This window comes from Triturus cristatus, chromosome 2_2 (assembly GCF_964204655.1).
Source record: "Triturus cristatus chromosome 2_2, aTriCri1.1, whole genome shotgun sequence".
Classification (NCBI taxonomy): Eukaryota; Metazoa; Chordata; class Amphibia; order Caudata; family Salamandridae; genus Triturus; species Triturus cristatus.
In genome coordinates, this window is record NC_140582.1 from 1,247,748,430 (window position 1) to 1,247,770,379 (window position 21,950).

The 21,950-nt window shown below is 46.2% G+C and overlaps 1 protein-coding gene across 3 annotated transcripts in view; it reads right to left on the reverse strand.

Annotated features, from left to right (window-relative positions):
• Positions 1-4,841: 4,841 nt before the first annotated feature.
• The window catches only part of MRPL45 (mitochondrial ribosomal protein L45), a 156,490-nt gene continuing 139,381 nt past the window's right edge, over positions 4,842-21,950 (reverse strand). For all 3 annotated transcript variants that reach the window (XM_085642943.1, XM_085642942.1, XM_085642944.1), the window contains exons 4-8: positions 10,412-10,510; positions 9,461-9,509; positions 7,165-7,314; positions 6,074-6,247; positions 4,842-5,561 (exon numbers count right to left, since the gene is read on the reverse strand). In XM_085642943.1, coding sequence (XP_085499069.1) covers positions 5,463-5,561; positions 6,074-6,247; positions 7,165-7,314; positions 9,461-9,509; positions 10,412-10,510 — 571 coding nt within the window. In that variant the 3' untranslated portion in view covers positions 4,842-5,462. The remainder of the gene's footprint in view (positions 5,562-6,073; positions 6,248-7,164; positions 7,315-9,460; positions 9,510-10,411; positions 10,511-21,950) is intronic.

The window sequence follows — 21,950 nt, forward strand, 5'->3', positions numbered from 1 at the left end:
TAATGGAAGGACCTGTTGGAGAGTGATCATGTGGAAATGATCCGATTGTATGTACTGGTTTAGTAGTCTGAGGTCTAGTATGGGTCTAAAGGTCTTGTCCTTTTTGGGAATGAGGAAGTATAGAGAATATACTCCTGTGCCCTGATGTTGTAGTGGAACAGGTTCTATTGTGTGTTTTTGAAGCAAAGACTGAATTTCTTGTTTGAGGAGCGTGAGGTGGTGAGACGTCATGGGACGGTGCTTGGGTGGTATGTTTGGGGGGGGTGTTTATGAGTTCGAGGCAGTAGCCAGACTGGATAATTTGTCTTACCCACCTGTCTGTTGTCATGGAATTCCAGACAGGTAGGAACTGTTGAAGTCTTCCCCCGACCGGAGTGGAATGGTCTGGGGGGAGTGGTGGCAAGTCACTGTTTAGTGGCTGGAAAGGTGCCGGTGTTGTTGTTGCCCCGTCCTCGGCCTTTAGTATTGTTTCCCCTGTAACCTCCTCTAAAATATCCTGTTAGGGGATGTTTGACATGATGTTTTGAAGGTGGAAGAGGTGTCTGTTTCCACATTTTTGGAAGCCCCTCTATAAAAGGAGCGACGAAAGGAGCCTCTGGGTTGAGTAGACTGCAATGCTCCCATTGATTTGGCAGTCTCATTATCTTTCTTCATTTTTTCTAATGCAGTGTCTACTGCGGGTCCGAATAGTTGCTCCTGATTAAAGGGTTGAGCAAGAATGGTGGTTTGTACTTCCGGCTTAAAGCCGGAAATGCGTAGCCATGCGTGGCGTCTAAGCAATACGCTTGTGTTGACTGCCCTAGAGGCGGTGTCCGCTGCGTCTAATGCACATTTGATGGAGGCATTTGATATTAGTTTACCCTCTTGGATGAGGTCATTGGCCTGTGATTTGTATTGATCAGGCAGGTGTTGCAAAAGGTCCTCTAGTTGATCATAATGAGCCCTATCATAGCGAGCCAATAGGGCTTGTGTATTGGCAATACGCCAGTGGTTAGCCGCTTGTGCGGCAACCCGTTTGCCGGAAGCCTCCAAGAGTTTAGACTCTTTGTCTGGGGGCGGCGTGTCTCCGGTTGTTTGGGAGTTCACCTGTTTTCTGGCATTTGACACGACTAGAGAGTCTAAGGGGAGTTGTGTTTTGATGTACGCAGGATCTTGTGGCGCCGGTCTGTATTTTTTTTCGATCCGGGGGTTGAGAACCCTGGCCCTAACAGGGTCTTTAAAAACCTCAGTGGCGTGCTTTATCACTCCCTTAATCATGGGTAGAATGTGAACTGTCTTTTGCGACTGCTCAAAGGTGTCGAGGAGAAAATCTTCCTCAGGTGTGTCGGTGTGCATAGTGACGCCATGAAACAGTGCGGCCCTGTTTATAAGCTGACCAAACCCTAAATGGTCATCAGGAGGGGAGGGTTTTGAGGGGTATGGAGTGGGCATATCAGGCATAGGGTAAGCCCAGTCATCTACTGGTGCTGTGTCCGGGAGGGTAAAGGGATCAGTAGGATCAGTGGGATCATTAAAGAAATCTGGGTCTCCCCCTAAATCATCATCATCCTGTGGAGGTGGTGTGTGAGAAGGAGATGGTAGAGGTGAAGCCGGTGGGGGTGGGGGGGATGGGATAGGAGGTAATGTAGGAGAGGAAGGACGTATGGGTGAAGTGGCACAGTCCTTCTTCTTTGGAGGAGCTGGAGGAGGTGTTGTGTCCAGCTTCCTTTTCTTGTACGGCACCGCTGTGACATGTCCGGTTTTAGGATTTATGTAAATCCGTTTTTGCGTTGGATCTGGCCGAAAAAGTTCCTCAGTGTCCAAAGGTGGCTTTGGCGCCGACTTTTTTGGTTCCGATCTGGATTTTGTGAGATCGGCAGGTTCTTTGTGGACTTTTTTTGGCACCAAGGATGTATTTGGCGCCGAAGAACTTTTCGGTTCGGGTGGATTTTTCGGTGCCAAAGAACCTTTCGGTGCCGAAGGACCTTTCGGTGCCGACGAGCCTTTCGGTGCCGGTGGAGACGTCGGTGCCGGTGGAGACGTCGGTGCCGAGTGACGTTTCAGAGCCGATGGAGATTTCGGCCTCGGAGCTTGCTTCGGTGCCGAAGGTATTATAGGCACAATAATATGAGGTTTGCTCGAGCCCGAGCCACCTGCAGGCTTAGTTTTCTTCGGAGCCGGGCCCGGGGGCGGGGGTTCTGAAGATGATTTTGGATCGCGACTGGGCACAGCTGGCAGAGTCTTGACCAATGTCTTTTTTGGAGGGATTGGGGTAGGGGAGCTGGTACTCACAGGCTGCCCCGGATCCGAATCGTCGGCCTCGGACACAATCTGGAGGTCTTCGGAGTCGTCGTCAGGGACATCCTGTGCAAAGATGTCTTCTGGTTCCGGAACCGGTTTGGCCATGATATGGCGTCGAGCTCTTCGGTCCCGGATAGTTTTCCTCGAACGGAATGCGGCGCAGGCTGGACAGCTGGATTCGTTGTGGTCTGGTGAGAGGCACAAATTACAGACCTCGTGGTGATCACTATGAGGAAACTTTGCTCCACATTGGGGGCATTTTTTAAAAGGTGTCCTTTCCATCAGCCGCGTCCGGATCCGGTCCGATGGGATTTCGACGTCGGGTTATACATTTTTGAGAGTTGTTGTGATTGCTAGAAGTTTTCTGCTGGAGCGGAAAAAAGTTCATCCGAACCCAATGGCGGAAAAAAACAATCTGATGATGGAGTGGATGCCCATGCGCACTGTTGTCCAGAGGAGGAGTCACCTATCTCGTGACCAAAGACTTCTTCCGAAGACAACTACAACCTGCAATCATCCGTGCCCAACACCAGATGGCGATCTTATCCTTAGTGTGTGATCTGCAGCTCATATGCCTCGAACACCCAGTTTCCTACAATGTGGAAATATAAAACATGAGGTCTGGGTCTCAAACTATGTCACGGTCTTTATTTCTTCTAATGAAGGACTTTCTTTCAGTGCAGGACTGACAAACTGTGGGTAAGCAGCTCAATATTATTTTGTTCATGACGATCATAAAAGATGCAGAACTCTAAAAGACCACTATGTGTGGTAGAAATACAATGCATACAAGCACTGGGATTTTCTAAGAAGACAGGAAACAATCCCTCCTGAAATTCAGAATCAAGTTGAAGGATGTGAGCTGATCCAACCCAGAGGTTGCTGGCTTGGGGGCATCGGCACTCCTCAACAGTCAGATATCTTGGGCCTCTGTGTACAGGAGTGTCTCACCGACAGAGTCAGGACTTTGAAATCTTGAACAGGACCACCACAATTATGTGGCCACCTTTGGAACCTTTTCTGTTGGCCTGGCCCCTGCATGGTGCGCCAATCATGAAATGAGGACAGGAGTTAAATACTGACTAAAGCTTGAAAAAAAAAATAGAGCACTTGCTTCAAAGCCATTTAGCAACAACACACTCCTATAAGGCTCTTGGAGTCAGTTACATTATTCATGGGTTCACTGCCATATTACTAGAGCTAGGTACGGTTGCATAACAGCAGAAGTCAAGAGTATGATTTCTCAGCTAATCTATTAAGGAGAGACCAAAAATAAGGTGATGAAACCTGAACACCACGACACGTCACAATGGTCCGTGAAGAATTTACTCTGAGAAATCCCAAACCAACATAGACTAGGAAAGAGTATTGGAAGCACTCAAGACATGGGCGAATGCACCCCCCTTGCAATCACTGACAGAATGTTATGCATGACAGTTTCTTGGCATTCTTGAAGCCATGGCCAGGACAAGAAGCTCATTGGCATGGGTTGTAATTATTCAAATTGCTGAAATTTGGAACTTGGGAGACCATCAATATTTATGGAATCTTGAAAAAAAAAATCTTGGAGCAGCATTAAATAGTAATAAGTGGATAAAGAAATATTGTGGTTATGTATTTTCAAGAGGGGGAAAAAGCAATATTTCCATAGAGGAGAGAACCAGCAAAGAAGTAGAAGAGTCCGCTTTGTGATAAAGAGGTTTGATTGAACTGCATGTCTTCCAACTTGGCAAGGGCTCAAGCTCTGGATGAGATCAGCCCAGAGGATCACAAGAAAAAGTTGGGTTGGCCTGGAAATAGGCATTAATGGAGAAGGAAAGCAGGCCAGGGTAGGGATGTTGAATAGCAATGTCCGACTAAACATTTAGAACTTAATCTAGGAAGAAACAGTTTAGTCTGGAAACAATTCAACAGATGACGAAAATCGTCCTAATGCCTCAAATGGCTTTCTAGGTGCCATTGGTTTAATTTGCACCAACCGGCAGCTAGAGGCACAGGGGTGTGAATGGAAGAGAATTCACCAGATTCATTTGGGAGAGTAATGGGGGGGGGGGGTGGGTTAGACAGGAGAATGAGGCACTACAGAGAAGGAAAGAGGAGAGTCATTAGGTTAGGAAGAACTGCGAGAACTGCTTAGTTTTGGGTCTCAGAACAGATATTGGAAGGTTGGAAAGTGTGTCCATGGGTGTGACCTGAATTGTGAAGAGTAGCATGTAGCAGTGAGTGTGCCCGTGGGAGAGATACAGTGTTCACAATATAGATCAGGGGTAACATTCCTCATGAAGATGATGCTGGGAAGAGGGTCACTGCGGCAAGGAGGATAAGAGAGGTGACGGGCAGAGAGGATATTATAAATGTTGGAAGATGGGTGCATTTTGAGAGATGATCTAAATGTTAAAATTGGAAAGCCGCCCAGGCTTAGAATATCTCTGCCTTCAGTGTCCCAAGACGCAGGGAATTTAGGGGCAAGGAATAATTTAGGAGAGCCTGAAAGTTAGAAGCAGAGAACATTTCGGAGGCGGCAGTCACACGACAAGATATTGGTGAGAAGAAAGCAAAAGTAAGAATAATACATTTATTTTGTCCTTCCAGCAGGAACATTCATCTTGGACACAAAATCAAAACAGCTTTCATAACACAGAGCCCCCCAGCCCCCTACCAAAACAGTTTCATTTCATACGTACATTTTTACTGAACCAGAGATGGGTGGACCACTTTTAAAGACTGTCATGAGTCCGTGTGTAGCAGGTAATTCAAGGAAAGAAAGGTACATTATCACAGGACATCTCACAAGCTGTTTATTACACATCATTGAGAGCAGAACAGGTTGTATTGTGCAATGAAGACTTTCCATGTTCTACTGCATAAGGAAGCCAGTGCTTCTGCTGAACTCCAGGGGGGAGAGACTAAACCCGCGGGCTTCACACAAGGTGGCATTCTGGCCAGTAATATTTATTGTGAGGATTATTGTGGCAATGACTGGCGGTGCCACGAACAACGGGCACACTGGTCACAGTCTGTTCAAAACTGAAGCAGTATCTGTCCACAGTAATCGCCCCCTGCATGCACTCCATTACTGTGCAAGCGGCTCCACTGAGGGGATGGACACAACCCGATCCGTTACAGCTGACATCACGTCACGCTTCCATAGCAGTAGACTGCACGTTTGGCCATGAGGAGGGTCATTTGCACCACTGGGTTTGCTGGGACAGGGAGTCCTGGGCCATCATGTCCTCCAGTTCTTCCCAAGGTTTGAGGTTGGGACCAGGGAGAAGCAGGGTCTGAAAGAAACACAGCAAGTTAGGACTGCACAGCATGAAGAACTGTCTCCTATTATTTCATTATATGTTTGTACTTTAGGACTTCAGCTCTCTAAGTGGTGAGGAATGAGGCTCAGTAGGTAGGAATCATTCCTATTAACACACTGGGAGCAGAGGAAATTAAATTGTACATGCATGACCATGTGCAGCATAGGACCTTTGCATCCGATGAAATGCATCTTCATATAAATCCCAACATAAGGCCAGCATGCAGCCAGTATAGGAACACAAACAAAACATTCTTCTGTAGAGCAATTTGGGAAGAACCCACAGGTGCTGAGCCCTTTTTGTCAACATCCCACTGGGGTCCTCCTCGCACACAAACACCTCCTCCGAGGGAAACAATCCCATTTTCTTTACACACTCATTATGAATGTCTCTCTAATCCCCGCAAAGCTCGATATCTCCTATTATGCCTCTAGTAGTACCCACCAAGCTCGCTTCACTATCTAAGACAGAGCCTCGACAGTTACCTTGATTATGGGCTGCTTAGGTGGGGCCCACGCGGGCACAATCTTGCCATGCATTCTCCAGGCTCCATATGGGTTGGCCATGTGACGTTCAAACACCACATACTCCAAGACGTCTTTGGGCACATTTTCTGAGCCGTACATTAGGCGCCCGAAGCGATCGTAGATGGCCAACGACTGTGGAAAGAAACAGGGACAGAAGTGACAGCTGCCACTGAAATGGAATGCACACACTGATTTTCTGACATTAGAGTGCCACTCCCTCAACAACCATGAATTCTTTAGGACTCCGATACAAAAAAAGTACACAAAGTTCTTAGCCAAGTACGTTCACACATATCCAGAGTGTGAGACCCACCAACTCGAGAGAACACGCACTGCCACTAGACAATTTATGCCCCACCTCCCTGAACAGTCGCATCTCCTTCCATCAATGACCCAGTCACCTCACTCGACTGCTACTCGCACACTTCCCATTCATACACAGTTCTGCATCAGCCAACCTACCACAGGCAGGGCTAGGTACACATACCTTCTCAGTGCCAGGATACCCTCCCTGGTGATGGGGCACTTTACAAAAACCCTAACACGCATGCATGCTTACACACAGTGAAGCCAACGAGAGGGACTCCGTCAGCACCAGATACGGTGTAAACGGATGCAAAGCGTTGAAGCGATCTACCTAAAAAACATGAACATTGAAGCAGGAGGGCAAATGTGATACCTAGTCATCTCCAGAAAACAAAAACCAGGGCACAAAGAGTGAGACCACACTACTTTTAAAGAACTAGCACGCAGGCAATCACTTTGCAAGACACAGATGCCTCCCTAGAACGAGAACACCAACAAAACCAGCACACTTACAGAGTGTGTGCATGTACTTTCATCTGTACAACATTTAGGGGCAGGCAACCTCCACAGAACACATGTAAGGAACAGAGGGAGGCAAACATGAATCCCAGCTGTCTCCAGATAGGAAGCACAGCAGATGGCACAGCGAGAGGCTACACCAAAGTAAATACAAACCAGAGCACAGACAGACACAGCTGCATCCACAGAATGAGAATGCAGACACCACCAAGAGCTTAGCATACCTGTCGAGTGTGCATGCGCACAGTCACCTGACCGTACAGGTTCCCCTTGTTCACCATCTCAGGGCAGCGGACTTGCACCACTCGGGAAGGCTCAAGCGACTCCACAAACTTCCACCGGATCGTACGGTATCGATTGCCACGAACCATTTCCTGGAGTGAAAGGAAGATGAGACAAATATTTCACAATAGCCATGTCTTCCAGAAATCAGAGCAAATAGCTACTAGGAATAAAAAAAATTCTACTGGGAATTTTAAAAACACCTACAAACACATAAAATATATATTTGAAACATTTGTGGTATACAGGTAGGATGACCTGTTCCGCCTAGAAAAGCCAGTTATTGTAAAAAAGTAATTAGATAATGCAGCAAGCAATGCATATTAAAAACAATGACAATATCAAATGATGCAGCATCCATTCAGGAAACTGTACGTTCACATGAGTAGGACATGGAGTCTTCACACAAAATCTATGCAACCAAGACACCATGTTACAGAATCCCGAGGCAGCACACAAGCCAACAGGCGCCGGCCTCCAACAATACTAAGATGAAAGCATCCACAGGCATAATGCCTACAGACACTACACTAGGAAACAGGCTTCTACCAACCTATGTGCAAGCAGATTCACAGAACACTGCGCACACACCAGGGTCTCCCCAGGACTTGGCCGGCTGAGAAGATTCAAGGCATTGCCCAGTGCGCATGTCCTCCCTATGCATTGAAAACCTGACAGAATGCAGCAACTAACAGGACCTCTGGACTTACAGGGCCTGCCTGTAGCAGCGTCTATCAATGCCATATGCCACCCGTGACCTCACCTCCATCAGCTAGTGAGCCCTATGCCATGTCTGTCAATGCCATATGCCACCGGTGACCTCACCTCCATCAGCTAGTGAGACCTACGCCATGTCTATCAATGCCATATGCCACCCATGACCTCACCTCCATCAGCCAGCGAGCCCTACGCTGCGCCTATCAATGCCATATGCCACCCGTGACCTCACCTCTATCAGCTAGTGAGCCCTACGCCATGACTGTCAATGCCATATGCCACCGGTGACCTCACCTCCATCAGCTAGTGAGCCCTACGCCATGTCTATCAATGCCATATGCCACCCATGACCTCACCTCCATCAGCCAGTGAGCCTACGCCACGTCTATCAATGCCAAATGCCACCGGTGACCTCACCTCCGTCAGCCGGTGAGCCCTACGCTACCTCTATCAATGCCATATGCCACCGGTGACCTCACCTCCATCAGCTAGTGAGCCCTACGCCAGGTCTATCAATGCCATATGCCACCAGTGACCTCACCTCCATCAGCCAGTGAGCCCTACGCCAGGTCTATCAATGCCACCCGTGACCTCACCTCCATCAGCTAGTGAGCCCTATGCCACGTCTATCAATGCCATATGCCACCGGTGACCTCACCTCCATCAGCTAGTGAACCCTACGCCATGGCTATCAATGCCATATGCCACCTGTGACCTCACCTCCATCAGCTAGTGAGCCTACGCCACGTCTATCAATGTAATATGCCACCGGTGACCTCACCTCCATCAGCTAGTGAGCCTACGCCACGTCTATCAATGTAATATGCCACCGGTGACCTCACCTCCATCAGCTAGTGAGCCTACGCCACGTCTATCAATGTAATATGCCACCGGTGACCTCACCTCCATCAGCTAGTGAGCCCTACGCCATGGCTATCAATGCCACCCGTGACCTCACCATCAGCAGTGAGCCCTACGCCACGTCGATCAATGCCATATGCCACCGGTGACCGCACCTCCATCAGCTCCTTTCCTAAACTGGAAGAGTGATGCAGCTTTCACATGGTTTAGCCGATACCACTCCTTGTTCAGAGCCACTTTCTGAAACTGCATCAAAACGCTCATGATCAGCACTGGAACATGAGGGTAAGTAAAGTACAACCTTTCATCAGAGGAAGGAACGACTCTTTACCAGAGGAAGAAGGCCACAGAGAGCACAGCTATTCCTCGTCTGTATGACATGCTCATTTCATGAAAAACTTTCGACACAAGTGATTAGACAGTAATTTAACCGCAGAACCTCCAAAGTATTTTAAAAGCAAAGGTGAGAAGAAAATGAAGCATTTTCGTCTCCCAAACACAGAATGCTGCTGATTGCATATTCTTGCTGCATGCAAGTTAAGGAGCAGGCATTCAGCTTTCTGAGCCAAGTTTGTCGCGGGCTTTTCGAGTAGAACGCAGGTACGAGAGACCCATGTTACATCAACCATGCAACAAACAAAACAGAGAATGAACACTCACCGGATAGCATCGCTCGGTCACCAAGGCGTGCAGCCTGTGGCGGTTGAAACTGCAATGAGAAATACAAGATCAATTCATGTTGGACAAATAATTCTACTATAAAAAAATATAAGGCTGAGAGGGCTCCACAGATTATACATTCCAATAAGGAATATGCTACTTACCACACAGCCCTCCTCACATTTCAAGTGAGTCTACCATAGGAACTCAGACACTTCCACACAGCCCTCCTCACATTTGAAGGGAGTCTACCATAAGAATTCAGACACTTCCACACAGCCCTCCTCACATTTCAAGTGAGTCTACCATAAGAACTCAGACACTTCCACACAGCCCTCCTCACATTTGAAGGGAGTCTACCATAAGAAGTCAGACACTTCCACACAGCCCTCCTCGCATTTGAAGGGAGTCTACCATAAGAACTCAGACACTTCCCCACAGCCCACCTCACATTTGAAGGGAGTCTACCATAAGAACTCAGACACTTCCACACAGCCCTCCTCACATTTGAAGGGAGTCTACCATAAGAATTCAGACACTTCCACACAGCCCTCCTCACATTTGAAGGGAGTCTACCATAAGAACTCACACTTCCACACAGCCCTCCTCACATTTGAAGGGAGTCTACCATAGGAACTCAGACGCTTCCACACCGCCCTCCTCACATTTGAAGGGAGTCTACCATAGGAACTCAGACGCTTCCACACAGCCCTCCTCACATTTGAAGGGGGTCTACCATAAGAACTCAGACACTTCCACACAGCCCTCCTCACATTTGAAGGGAGGAGTCTACCATAGGAACTCAGACGCTTCCACACCGCCCTCCTCACATTTGAAGGGAGTCTACCATAGGAACTCAGACGCTTCCACACAGCCCTCCTCACATTTGAAGGGGGTCTACCATAAGAACTCAGACACTTACACACCGCCCTCCTCCCCCCAGCCCTTCACCTGGTAAGGAGGTTATGTGCCTCCACATAGATTTCATGAGCCTTCTCTGGGAAACTCTTACTGCTAAAATTCTCATCGAAATCCTTCACTTTACGTATTCTGCAAAAATAAAAAATGAAAACACCTTCATTAAGGAGGAAATGCACGCCTTGTTTTAATGACAACAGAGTGATCGAGTGCTCAAGACCAAGAACTTGAATCAAGGGCCTCTTTCAGCATTACACATATTAGGAGGATCCACTAAAGGTACCTGAAACCCACTCTCAGCTTTCCTATTGGGAGCAAAGGGTGTAAACATTGGAGTCAGATGAAACTCAGGTGACCAATGAGCATGCGCCCTGCCACAGCGCAAGTGGAAGACCACGTGACAAGCCGCTCAGCCAACGACTGTTGCCTCCGCACTCTTGGTTACATACTCAACCATCACACAGGTTTAGCTGTGGGAAAGTCTAATGGGACCTGCTCCAGGTCCCTTCATTTAGGGTGTAAAGAGTAGAGTTGCTATTTTTACCGCGGGCACTAAAGCTTGGCACAGTTAAAACACCAGGTTATCAGTAGCTGTGTTAGTATTCGCAACTAATGAGGAGAACCACACATGCTCAATTGTCTTAAAATCTCAACTAACAATCTAAGTTTACCTTCCTGAAATAGATATAAATCCGAGATCTTTGTTCCATGATTTGAGCCACCCAACTGCAGCTCGTACATACGCACACCTGGGCAGATTAAAAACCCTCCCTGCTGTTTTAATAAAACTAAACAGCTATTGTGCAGTTCCTAATACCACCGCCTTCCTTTTCTTCCAACCAAGCTGGGATATACCCAAGAGACTTCAAGACCTTTAGATTGCACGTCAGAGCAGAGATGGTGACGATTACAAGAACTGCATTCAAATATATGTGTTTTGTTAATACTTATGGCAACGGTTTAGCCTCCGCATGTCTTTATTCAATATGGTATACTGAGACAGAGGATTGTGAGGTGTATGAACAGCCCTCGATATGTGGAAACAGTTATCGGAAAAGTTTGTAAAATAGTCTTGTTCATCATCGTTAGCGAGCTATAATTCAGATTAGCATCTCACACTTTGCACCAAGCTAGAATCCAGACTCCTATCCCAGGGGATGAAACGGGCAGTAAACCAGACTCCTATCCCAGGGGATGAAACGGGCTGTAAACCAGACTCCTATCCCAGGGGATGAAACGGGCTGTAAACCAGACTCCTATCCCAGGGGATGAAACGGGCTGTAAACCAGACTCCTATCCCAGGGGATGAAACGGGCTGTAAACCAGACTCCTATCCCAGGGGATGAAACGGGCTGTAATCCAGACTCCTATCCCAGGGGATGAAACGGGCTGTAATCCAGACTCCTATCCCAGGGTATGAAACGGGCTGTAATCCAGACTCCTATCCCAGGGGATGAAACGGGCTGTAATCCAGACTCCTATCCCAGGGTATGAAACGGGTGGTAATCCAGACTCCTATCCCAGGGTATGAAACGGCTGTAATCCAGACTCCTATCCCAGGGGATGAAACAGGCTGTAATCCAGACTCCTATCCCAGGGGATGAAACAGGCTGTAATCCAGACTCCTATCCCAGGGGATGAAACGGCTGTAATCCAGACTCCTATCCCAGGGTATGAAACGGGCTGTAATCCAGACTCCTATCCCAGGGGATGAAACGGGCTGTAATCCAGACTCCTATCCCAGGGGATGAAACGGGCTGTAATCCAGACTCCTATCCCAGGGGATGAAACGGGCTGTAATCCAGACTCCTATCCCAGGGTATGAAACGGGCGGTAATCCAGACTCCTATCCCAGGGGATGAAACTGGCGGTAATCCAGAGTTCTGTTCGAATCTCTGGATCAGACTTTCATTCAGATTGCCATCCCACTCTGTGGACCAAACTATAATCGAAGCTCCAACCCACCACAAGCACCTCTTGTCTAAATTCCTCTAGCACCCCAATGACATGGCTTAAATCCAGACTTCGTGCCCTACCCTATCAGCGAAGCTATAACCCGGATTCCCATTTCAATCTTGGTACACAGATTAACAGGCCACTGCACAAACAGATAAAAAGGACATGATTGGCTGCACTAGCTGATAGTGGCTGGGTTTTGAGCCTGCGCTAACCTGAATGTTGTGCAGAGTACACAGCACATAGAAGGCTGTGCAATCCATGCGTAAACGTGCATGTTTCACTGGAGATACCAGAAAAGAACACTGGCAAGTACATACACTAGCTGAGATATTGGGCAGTTTGCCCACTGCCTGAGGTTGCCTGGTACATAAATCGCTAAGTGGTACCAACCCATTTTATTTGAATGCCCTCTTCACTTGAAAACATTCACTCTTGAGGACTGGTATTTATATCCGACGCAAGCCTTCTAAAGCAACAGGTTTGGGCTCATAAGCACTTGCATGAATAAAACATGGAGGGGTGTCACCAGGAGCCAGTCCACAAATCCTAGAGTGTAAAAGCGCCCCGTAGGCATTATGAATAATTCATAGCCTCATTTGTGGAACTGCTGGAGAGATCTTTCCTATAAAGGCGGAACTCCAGATTTCCATCCATGCTGGGGAAGGATGTCAGCCTGAGGTGAGATGAGTTGGATTTTGTTCCTCTGGAATTGGGGCCTGAAGCAGATTGTAAATGTTTGAGGCTGCATTTTCCTGCTTAGTGAAAGTGCCTAAGGGATGTGGAAGAGGGGAGTGAATGAGTGTGCACTAAATTCCTGATAGCAGATTTTAACTTTAAGAAGGTATAACAGTTTCAGTTAGATAGTTTGTGTTTATATTGTAAGTCCGCAAAAGAAACAGAGTCCTTTTCAGTGCCAAGATCTTTAAGCAGTGATGCCTCCTCACGACCACTCGTATCAAAAGTCACCCCGCCACTCAATTTTGATCTGCTTATTAAACCACAGGAAAGCAAAGTTTTTGGGGAGTTTTTGAAAGAGTTTCTTATTTATAGAGCGTAAGAAATCAACGAATTATCACGAATAATGGGTAGAGAGTGGAATACATTGAGACGGCTGACATTGTGTATCATCAAAAGGGCACATAGCGGGCGAGGAGCAGAAACCTCCTTTCTATAGGATGCCATGTAGGAACATCATGAGAAACGGTATAGAACCACCAGGCACCCAGTCTGCCCAGGAAGGCCTGGCGATATCTAGGAAAGTCTAGGAATTTAACTCCACCTTCTTTCTTGTTCATTCTTAGCTTTCTGAGGGAAACGCTTGCTTTTTTGCTTTTCCACAAAAAGGTCCATTAACGTATTGTCTAATGGTTTGTAGAAGTTGTGTGTGAATTTAAAGGGGAGCATACTGATCGGAAAGTTGATTTTAGGTGTGAGTATCATTTTAATTGTTTCGAGTCTCCCCCACCAAGTAATGAATTTGAGACCATTGTGTGATAAGTTCTTTTATTTTAGAAATAGTTTTCTCTTCGTTAATTGACAATTCGAGAGTCCTTCCCAAAGCATATACCTGATTATTTTAGTGACCTACTTTGCCATTTGAGGCCAGAATTTTGAACGTGTACGGAAAAACAATTTATCTTGATTGGGAAGATCTCAGGTTTCTCCCTACTGAGGGTATATCTGGATATCTCTGAATATTTCTAAATTGCTTCTAGGATACAGTGGGTAGCACTGTCAGCTTCCTCTGTGAAGAGTAGGGTAGCAGCATAAGTCGCTAGTTTGTGTGGGCCAGAGGGAAAAGGAATATCCCCCCCCCCGATACCGCTTCAAGTCCTGATGAGTTCAAGGAGAGGTTCGACAGACACTATAAAAAGAAGCGGGGAGAAAGGACAACCCTCACATGCGCCTTGTTTTAAGGGGAATTTGTTTGAGGAACAGCCATTGATGTAAACGGTCGAATGTGTATTTTAATAAATGGCAAATGCAAATTAAATTCTTACTGAGGCCAACTTTCTGTAGAGTGGTCGGCAGAAAGGTCTATGAAACTTTACCTAAGGTCTTCTCTGCGTTTAAGGCTATTGCAGCTGAGAAGGAGTTGGAGGACTCAGCCTTTTCTAGGGCACGGCACAATGCTCTTATATTATCACTTGCCAATCTACCTTAAGGAAACCTGTTTGAGTCAGAAGAATCAGCTTACCCAGCACCTCGTCTTATCTCGTAGCTAATACTTTGGCGGGCTAGATCGTACAGTCAATGTTTATTAATTACATTGGTCTCTAGCTTTACATTTCCAGGGGATCTTTCCCATCTTTTGGGATGATGCCAATTGTTGCCACAGCAGCTGGGCCTTGGATTCTTCCAGTGTCTGTGAAATAAAGAAACACATTATGGAGGGGTGCGAGTAGTAGAGGTGCATTTCTCTTGTAAAAAAAATAGTTTTGAAACCCTCTGCACCAGGAGCTTTACTGAATTTTCAACTGGACATGGTTTTGAGGATTTTGCCCTGCTCTATTGGTTTATTCGAATTTTCTCTCGAGTCTGGATCTAGAGTGGGCAGTGATAATGTATTTAAAATCTCATCAGCGAGATTAGCGTCAATTGTATTCTTAGGGGTGTTTAAGGATCCACTGAATCTCGAAAAGACTCCTAAATGTCTGTCAGTGATGTGACATTTACGCCACTAGCAATTTGATGGCAGGAATGGTAGATTTGTTTTGTCCACATTTTAAGTGGTTCGTGAGAAACTGGCCAGCCTTATTCTTTTGATCATGACCTTTTGTACAGAGGATTCTTAACTTTATCTGTGATCAAGTCATTCATTTGCAAATGTTTAGAGACTGGGAAAAGGGCGTTACTTTGAAGATCAAAAGAGATGCACGCATGACCTGAGACCAAAATTGGCTCCATCTGTGGGGATGCGGACTGTTGGAGGAGCTGGTCCTCTACCAGAAGATAATCAATCCTATGGAAGGCGTCAGGGGGGTGAGGGTAAAACGTATATTCACTGGGAAAAGGATTGTTAGGGTTGTGGATTCTCTACACATCAGTAAAAATATGTATGGTACATAGATTCACGAGTTGAGCGTGTGATCCTTGGGGTCTAAATATTACTTGAAATAAACAGTCGAGTGTACCATCTATGGTAAGGCTGTAGTCACTGCCTAACCTTACGCTATTCTGTTGTCGGAGATCCGTTATACATTTATTGAGAGAACACCAGAAACTCAGGACCAGCCATTGTGGGCATACATTTTGATGATATGAAATTCAGAATCCCCCTTTTGGCTGAAATATTTACCCATTTGCCCTCTTTGTCATATTGATAGAAGGTGGCTGAAATATTGGGGTTTTTCGAGGTAAGAGTTACATCTCCATTTTTCTTATGATGTGCCGGTGAATCAAACCAATTTATTCAGTGATACTTAAGTTTCAAGGATTCAGAATGACCTAATTTTGATTCCTGCAGGAGTATAAGGTTGCCCTTGAGTTTGTGGCAACAATTAGCCATCTTCCTTCATTTCACAGGGTGATTAAGACCTTTGTGAAACTGACTAATATGGCGTAAGAATGATGCCCATGCATTAAAGTGTCAAGAAATGTAAACCAGCAATAAGCAGTGGCGGATTTCACATATGCATGGGCTGCCAAGAAAGATAACCAGGTATCAGGTGAATGGGGAATAGGTGAGAAAAGAGCAAAAAGGAATAATAGAAAGAAATGACAATCAAGAAAATATAAAAACCCACCCACCCCGCCCCACAAGAGCACTAGGGCTCAATAACCCACCCAACATTACTGGAGAACCACGAGGAGGCCTCCGAACATGACAACAATATCAGTTTGGAGAAATAGAGGACATTTGTACTTATAAACTCTATCGAAACCTTTAAAAGCAGCTATAGGAAAATATTGATTTTCATCCTAGTAGTAAAGCAGAACTTGCATGACAAAGCAGAGAAGCAAAAGCCAGACAGGGCTGATCTTGACGGTAAAAGGCAGTTACAACATCAAGCGGCCTTAGATAACACAATAGCAAAACATTCTAATAAAGCACTATGGTTCAACTATGAAATCGCCCTCATCAGTTCACTTATCGAGAAAAGCAAGCAAAATTAGGTATATAAATCATCATTTAAGTAGAGGCAGAGGAAATAATACAGGAAAGAAAGTGTCAGTAAGTATTGCTGAATGCTCCATGTCAGAGAGTTTGATGCCCTGGAGAAACCTCTGGAGAGCAACAGGATCACAGACTCTAGGCTCGTCGGTGAACCCAGAGACGTGTTGGCTAGAAAGAGACCTGAGTTGGTTTGTGAGGGTGAAGGAACATTTCCTGCGCATGTTGGCATCTTTCACAAAGTCATAAGCGATACCAATGTTTGCTCCTTCCCAAGATATATACTGATGGTTTTTTCATATATTTCGAAATCTCCTCATTGTGCTGGTGTCTTAGGGGTTTAAAGACCAAGGCTCTCGGTTGATTTTCACTCCTGGAAGAGGCCGCAGAGTGTCTGTCAGGTGTGATTCTAGGAGCTCTCTCAATCTCAAGCCCCCGTAGTAACCCAGCAGAAAACACAACATATGACATAGAAAACCAGCTCTGAATCTTAACATTAATGTTCTCTCTCAGTTATTGGTCGCGTACATTAAATAGGGTTCTCAAAACGGAGTCATTCCGAACAAGTGATTTGCCTTATTCTAGACAAGCCCCCTCAGCAGTGTTTTTCCATAAACAAACGTGTCACAATCTTCTTATCAGCCCTGCGTGCGGATAATGGGTTATGAAATAAAATGTGTTTACCCAAAATAATAAAATGTTCTTTAACCTAAGAAAGCCAAGGGATATGTGTGCCCCTTTATAATGATAGGAGTAAAAGAAGCCCCCAGGTTACTCCAAATTCATAGCAACAACAGGGGGCCCAGTGTAATGGAGTCCGCGAGATGCGGTGAGGCCACCTCCCATGACAGATATAATGGAGACTTGAGAGGGGAAGTGAGAGGAAATGCCCACAGAACTTTGTTTCTGGGCCAGTGCTGGGATGGGACTTGTCCCCAGGACACACTTCACCTTAACTGCCTGGCATGCTATGCCAGCGCTACTAAAGCGCGCTTCAAACCCCACGGTGTGGGATGAATCCGGGCATGTGCCCGAGCATGCCAGTCCGTGCCCATCAGCGTCCAGAAGAGGCCGGGCCACCTCTCTTAGTCCTATTCATTTGTACCATTTGAACTTTTGTTTCCCTTTATCATGGGCAAAAAGAAAACCCTGAATAATTCTGCTGATGATAATACGCTCGCCACTATTGACTCCTTTTTGGTGCGTGCAGCAGGGGTGCTTTCCAAGGAAATCGAACTGACTAAAAGGAGACTTTAAGAAGGGTGAAAGGGGTGGGGGGGGGGGGGGGGGGAGTTTCCCTGTATGTGCTCAACTTAATGAAACCCTTGGGGCCCATATTCCTGTTACTAATGATTCTGCTGGTTTGTTTGCACACCTGGAAAGCATGGACACCGTTTGCACAAATCAAAAGCAAGAGGATTATGTATGCGTATGCAGACACAGGTCTTAAAAGATGAGAATCGTCCAGAGATGTTGACAGAATAATTCACATGCGTTGAAAAGACATGATGCCTGACCCTCGGATCAAAAGGTTCAGCCAATGAAGTGTAAACAAAACAATCCATGGCTTGGCAGTTCGGGCTGGACAGTTCCCATGAGGCACAGGGTCAGACTGATTTGCATATGGCCATGTCTGAACTGGGGTGGCAGAGTGGGCTAAAGAACGGTGATGGATTAAACCCAGATCAGTTGACTGGGGGTGAGTGCTTGCAATGTTCAACACTTCGTCCATCATTTCCTTTGGTTTTTGCTTTGTTCGCCATAAGTTGGCAGGGTATGCTCAGACGTGAGTCCCTTGCTCACTTTGCCACTGGATTCAAGCAAGCCTGGCTGAAGACGGCTGAAATGCCAGAAACCGGTCCTAGGAAGCTTGTTTCCGGTCCAGGGAAGACATGGCTTGGCAGTTCGGGCTGGACTGTTCCCATGAGGCACAGGGTCAGACTGATTTGCATATGGCCATGTCTGAACTGGGGTGGCAGAGTGGGCTAAAGAACGGTGATGGATTAAACCCAGATCAGTTGACTGGGGGTGAGTGCTTGCAATGTTCAACACTCCGTCCATCATTTCCTTTGGTTTTTGCTTTGTTCGCCATAAGTTGGCAGGGTATGCTCAGACGTGAGTCCCTTGCTCACTTTGCCACTGGATTCAAGCAAGCCTGGCTGAAGACGGCTGAAATGCCAGAAACCGGTCCTAGGAAGCTGGTTTCCGGTCCAGGGAAGACATGGCTTGGCAGTTCGGGCTGGACTGTTCCCATGAGGCACAGGGTCGGACTGATTTGCATATGGCCAAGTCTGAACTGGGGTGGCAGAGTGGGCTAAAGAACGGTGATGGATTAAACCCAGATCAGTTGACTGGGGGTGAGTGCTTGCAATGTTCAACACTCCGTCCATCATTTCCTTTGGTTTTTGCTTTGTTCGCCATAAGTTGGCAGGGTATGCTCAGACGTGAGTCCCTTGCTCACTTTGCCACTGGATTTAAGCAAGCCTGGCTGAAGACGGCTGAAATGCCAGAAACCGGACCTAGGAAGCTTGTTTCCGGTCCAGGGAAGACATGGCTTGGCAGTTCGGGCTGGATCTTTCCCATGAGGCACCGGGTCCGACTGATTTGCATATGGCCATGTCTGAACTGGGGTGGCAGAGTGGGCTAAAGAACGGTGATGGATTAAACCCAGATCAGTTGACTGGGTGTGAGTGCTTGCAATGTTCAACACTCCGTCCATCATTTCCTTTGGTTTTAACAAAACAATCCTCCCAGGGATAGTCACATAAAAAGGTGCAGGTTTAAGTGGGAAAACCCACTGTCCCAAAGTTGTGGTAATCACCCTGTATACAGCTGAAATAGAAAGAAATGCATTCTGCAACTTCAGCGCGTCCGAATGGAAGTTCCGGTGTTTCTGGAGCAAATTAGATAGGGGACAGAGGTCTCCATAGCTGCTACGATGTTATTCCAAGTGCGCAACGTCAAGAGCGGTCACTCCCACCGCCATCCGGATAGGATTGATATCATCTTTTAATATTGAAACCACCTCTTATGCTGATGATACTCAGTTAATCCTAGTGCGAGACAAGTACTCTACCAAGGCGGAAGAGAATTTCCGACTATGTTCTACAGAAGTCATTCGCTGGATGTAATGCAATCACCTGAAATGTAATACCCATAAAACTGAGATCACGTTACTAAGAAAGTCCAACTCTTTCATGCTTAGCTTATGGTGGCCTAAAGATAGTGGTCTCCACCGGACACGGAAGATGTAGTCAAGAATCTAGGAGTGAAAATTGATACTGAATTATCCCTTCACCCCTTCATGTCATAAATTTGCTAAAAGAATTTATCCCCTCCTTGGATGTTCAGGAACTGGAATCAGATATCCAAAAACCCAAAAACCCAAATAGATAAAATTCCCGGCGATTTTGGTAAACTTTAAAACATATGCTCTAAAAGAGCGTGTACTATCTGAAGCCTTAAAAGCTGGCACCTTCACGAAAGGGGACTGGGTATTTTGGATAAAGTCAGACCTCTCAAGAATCACACAGGACAGACAATGGGAACTAGGAAAATTCATGCCGACTTTAAGATCTATGGGTGCCTCTGTACAGTTAAGGTTTCGTGCCCTACTTAATGTGATGTGGAAAAACAAAATGTCTAATTTCAGAGACCCCAAAGAGGTAGGGATCTTCATTGATCAAATTAAAGCTCAGGGAAGTTTTGCATGGAAGTCTGTTATAAGCATTGGTTGCCGGGGTGAGTGGGTAATGAGCTCACAGAGGGTAATTTACATCATACCCAATGTGGTTTAGGAGGGTTCCTGGGGGAGAGGGTGGGGACACACGAGAAGAAAGTAATGTTAGTTTTTCACTGGGTGGGGAACAAAATAGGGGGAAAAAAAGAAAAAGTCCTTGTATACACATTTTTGTTAAGGAGGTTGCTAACCAGAAAGGAATAGCCTGCAATCAGGATGCGCTCTCCCGGTCTAAATATAAGGCGTGCGGGTATGGCTTAAATGGCTGAAACCAGAATTGGTACATTGAATATACATGGATTAAGGGTAGCGAGTAGACGAAGGAGGATTTTCAATACCCAAGTCAAGCCAATTTTGATATTATGATTCTGCAAGAAGGAGTAGTTTCTTACCTGTAACTCCAGTTCTGTAGTAGGGGTATCTCTGTTATAGTCATAATCTATGAATAATCCCCGCCCATGTGCGGGGACCCCGGAGCAATCAAAAATATCTCTTAAGCTGTCCCGCATTTGCAAACCTGCAAAGACACTTAAGAGACAGACAAAATAATACAGCCTAATCACCACAAGGCTGCACTGGCCAGCACTTCCTCTGAAGTGAACACAAAAGCCAAAATAAAGTTGAAATGTCATTTTTATTCACATTTGACATGTTCCTTTATTATCACACACTCCCTTCACCAAAATCCCTTTAAACAATAGAGAGGAAGGGGTGGACAGACAAGCCCTATAGGCTGTCATTATGTGTCTGCTAAAGGGATACCGTGCCTTTAAGAAACTCTCCAGAGACCCCCGGTATCCCAGGATGCACAGCCAACACAAGTTACTTTCAGTTCTTTTTGAAGGTGTATAACAACAGGCCTGATACCGTCAGGTTACTCCACCGGGGAGGAGGGAGGGTCGCTTATGACTATAACAGAGATACCCCTACTACAGAACTGGAGTTACAGGTAAGAAACTACTCCTTCTGTAGTAGGGGATCTCTGTGTATAGTCATAATCTATGAATAGAATGGCAAGCCCATCCCAACCAACAAGAAGCGGTGGAGTAAGCCCAAACACCAACAAATCACTGTGCAAACAAATTCCTTAGCGAAGCCTGTCCAACCTGCGCATCTGCCCTAGCATCAGAGTCCAGGCAGTAATGCTTTGTAAACGTATGGACTGACTTCCAGGTGGCAGCCTTACAAATGTCAGCAATGGGAACATTCCTAAGCAAAGCGGTGGTAGCCGCCTTTCCTCTAGTCGAATGTGCTGTAGGCTTACCCCCTAATGTTTTATTAGCTTTTTGGTAACAAAGCTGAATACAGGAAACAATCCATCTGGAAATGGACTGCTTTGAGGTAGCTAAACCAGTTCTTACCGAACCATAATTAACAAACAGTTGATCCGACCTGCGGATATCTTTCGTCTTATCCAGGTAGAATTTCAACACCCTACGCACATCAAGTGAATGCAGAGACCTCTCCGCCGGAGAGGAAGGATGCTGAAAAAACGTAGGCAAAGTTATCATCTGATTCACATGGAAATCTGATATCACCTTAGGCAAAAATTTAGGATGGGTACGCATCACTACTTTAGAAGCATGGAAAACAGTATACGGCTCTTGGCAACACAGAGCCTGAATCTCACTCACCCTCCTGGCCGATGTAATGGCTACAAGGAAGGCCGCCTTCCAAGACAAATGCTGCAGCGAAGCCTTATGGATAGGTTCAAAAGGCTCCCTCATCAATCTAGATAACACCACATTCAATTCCCAAGG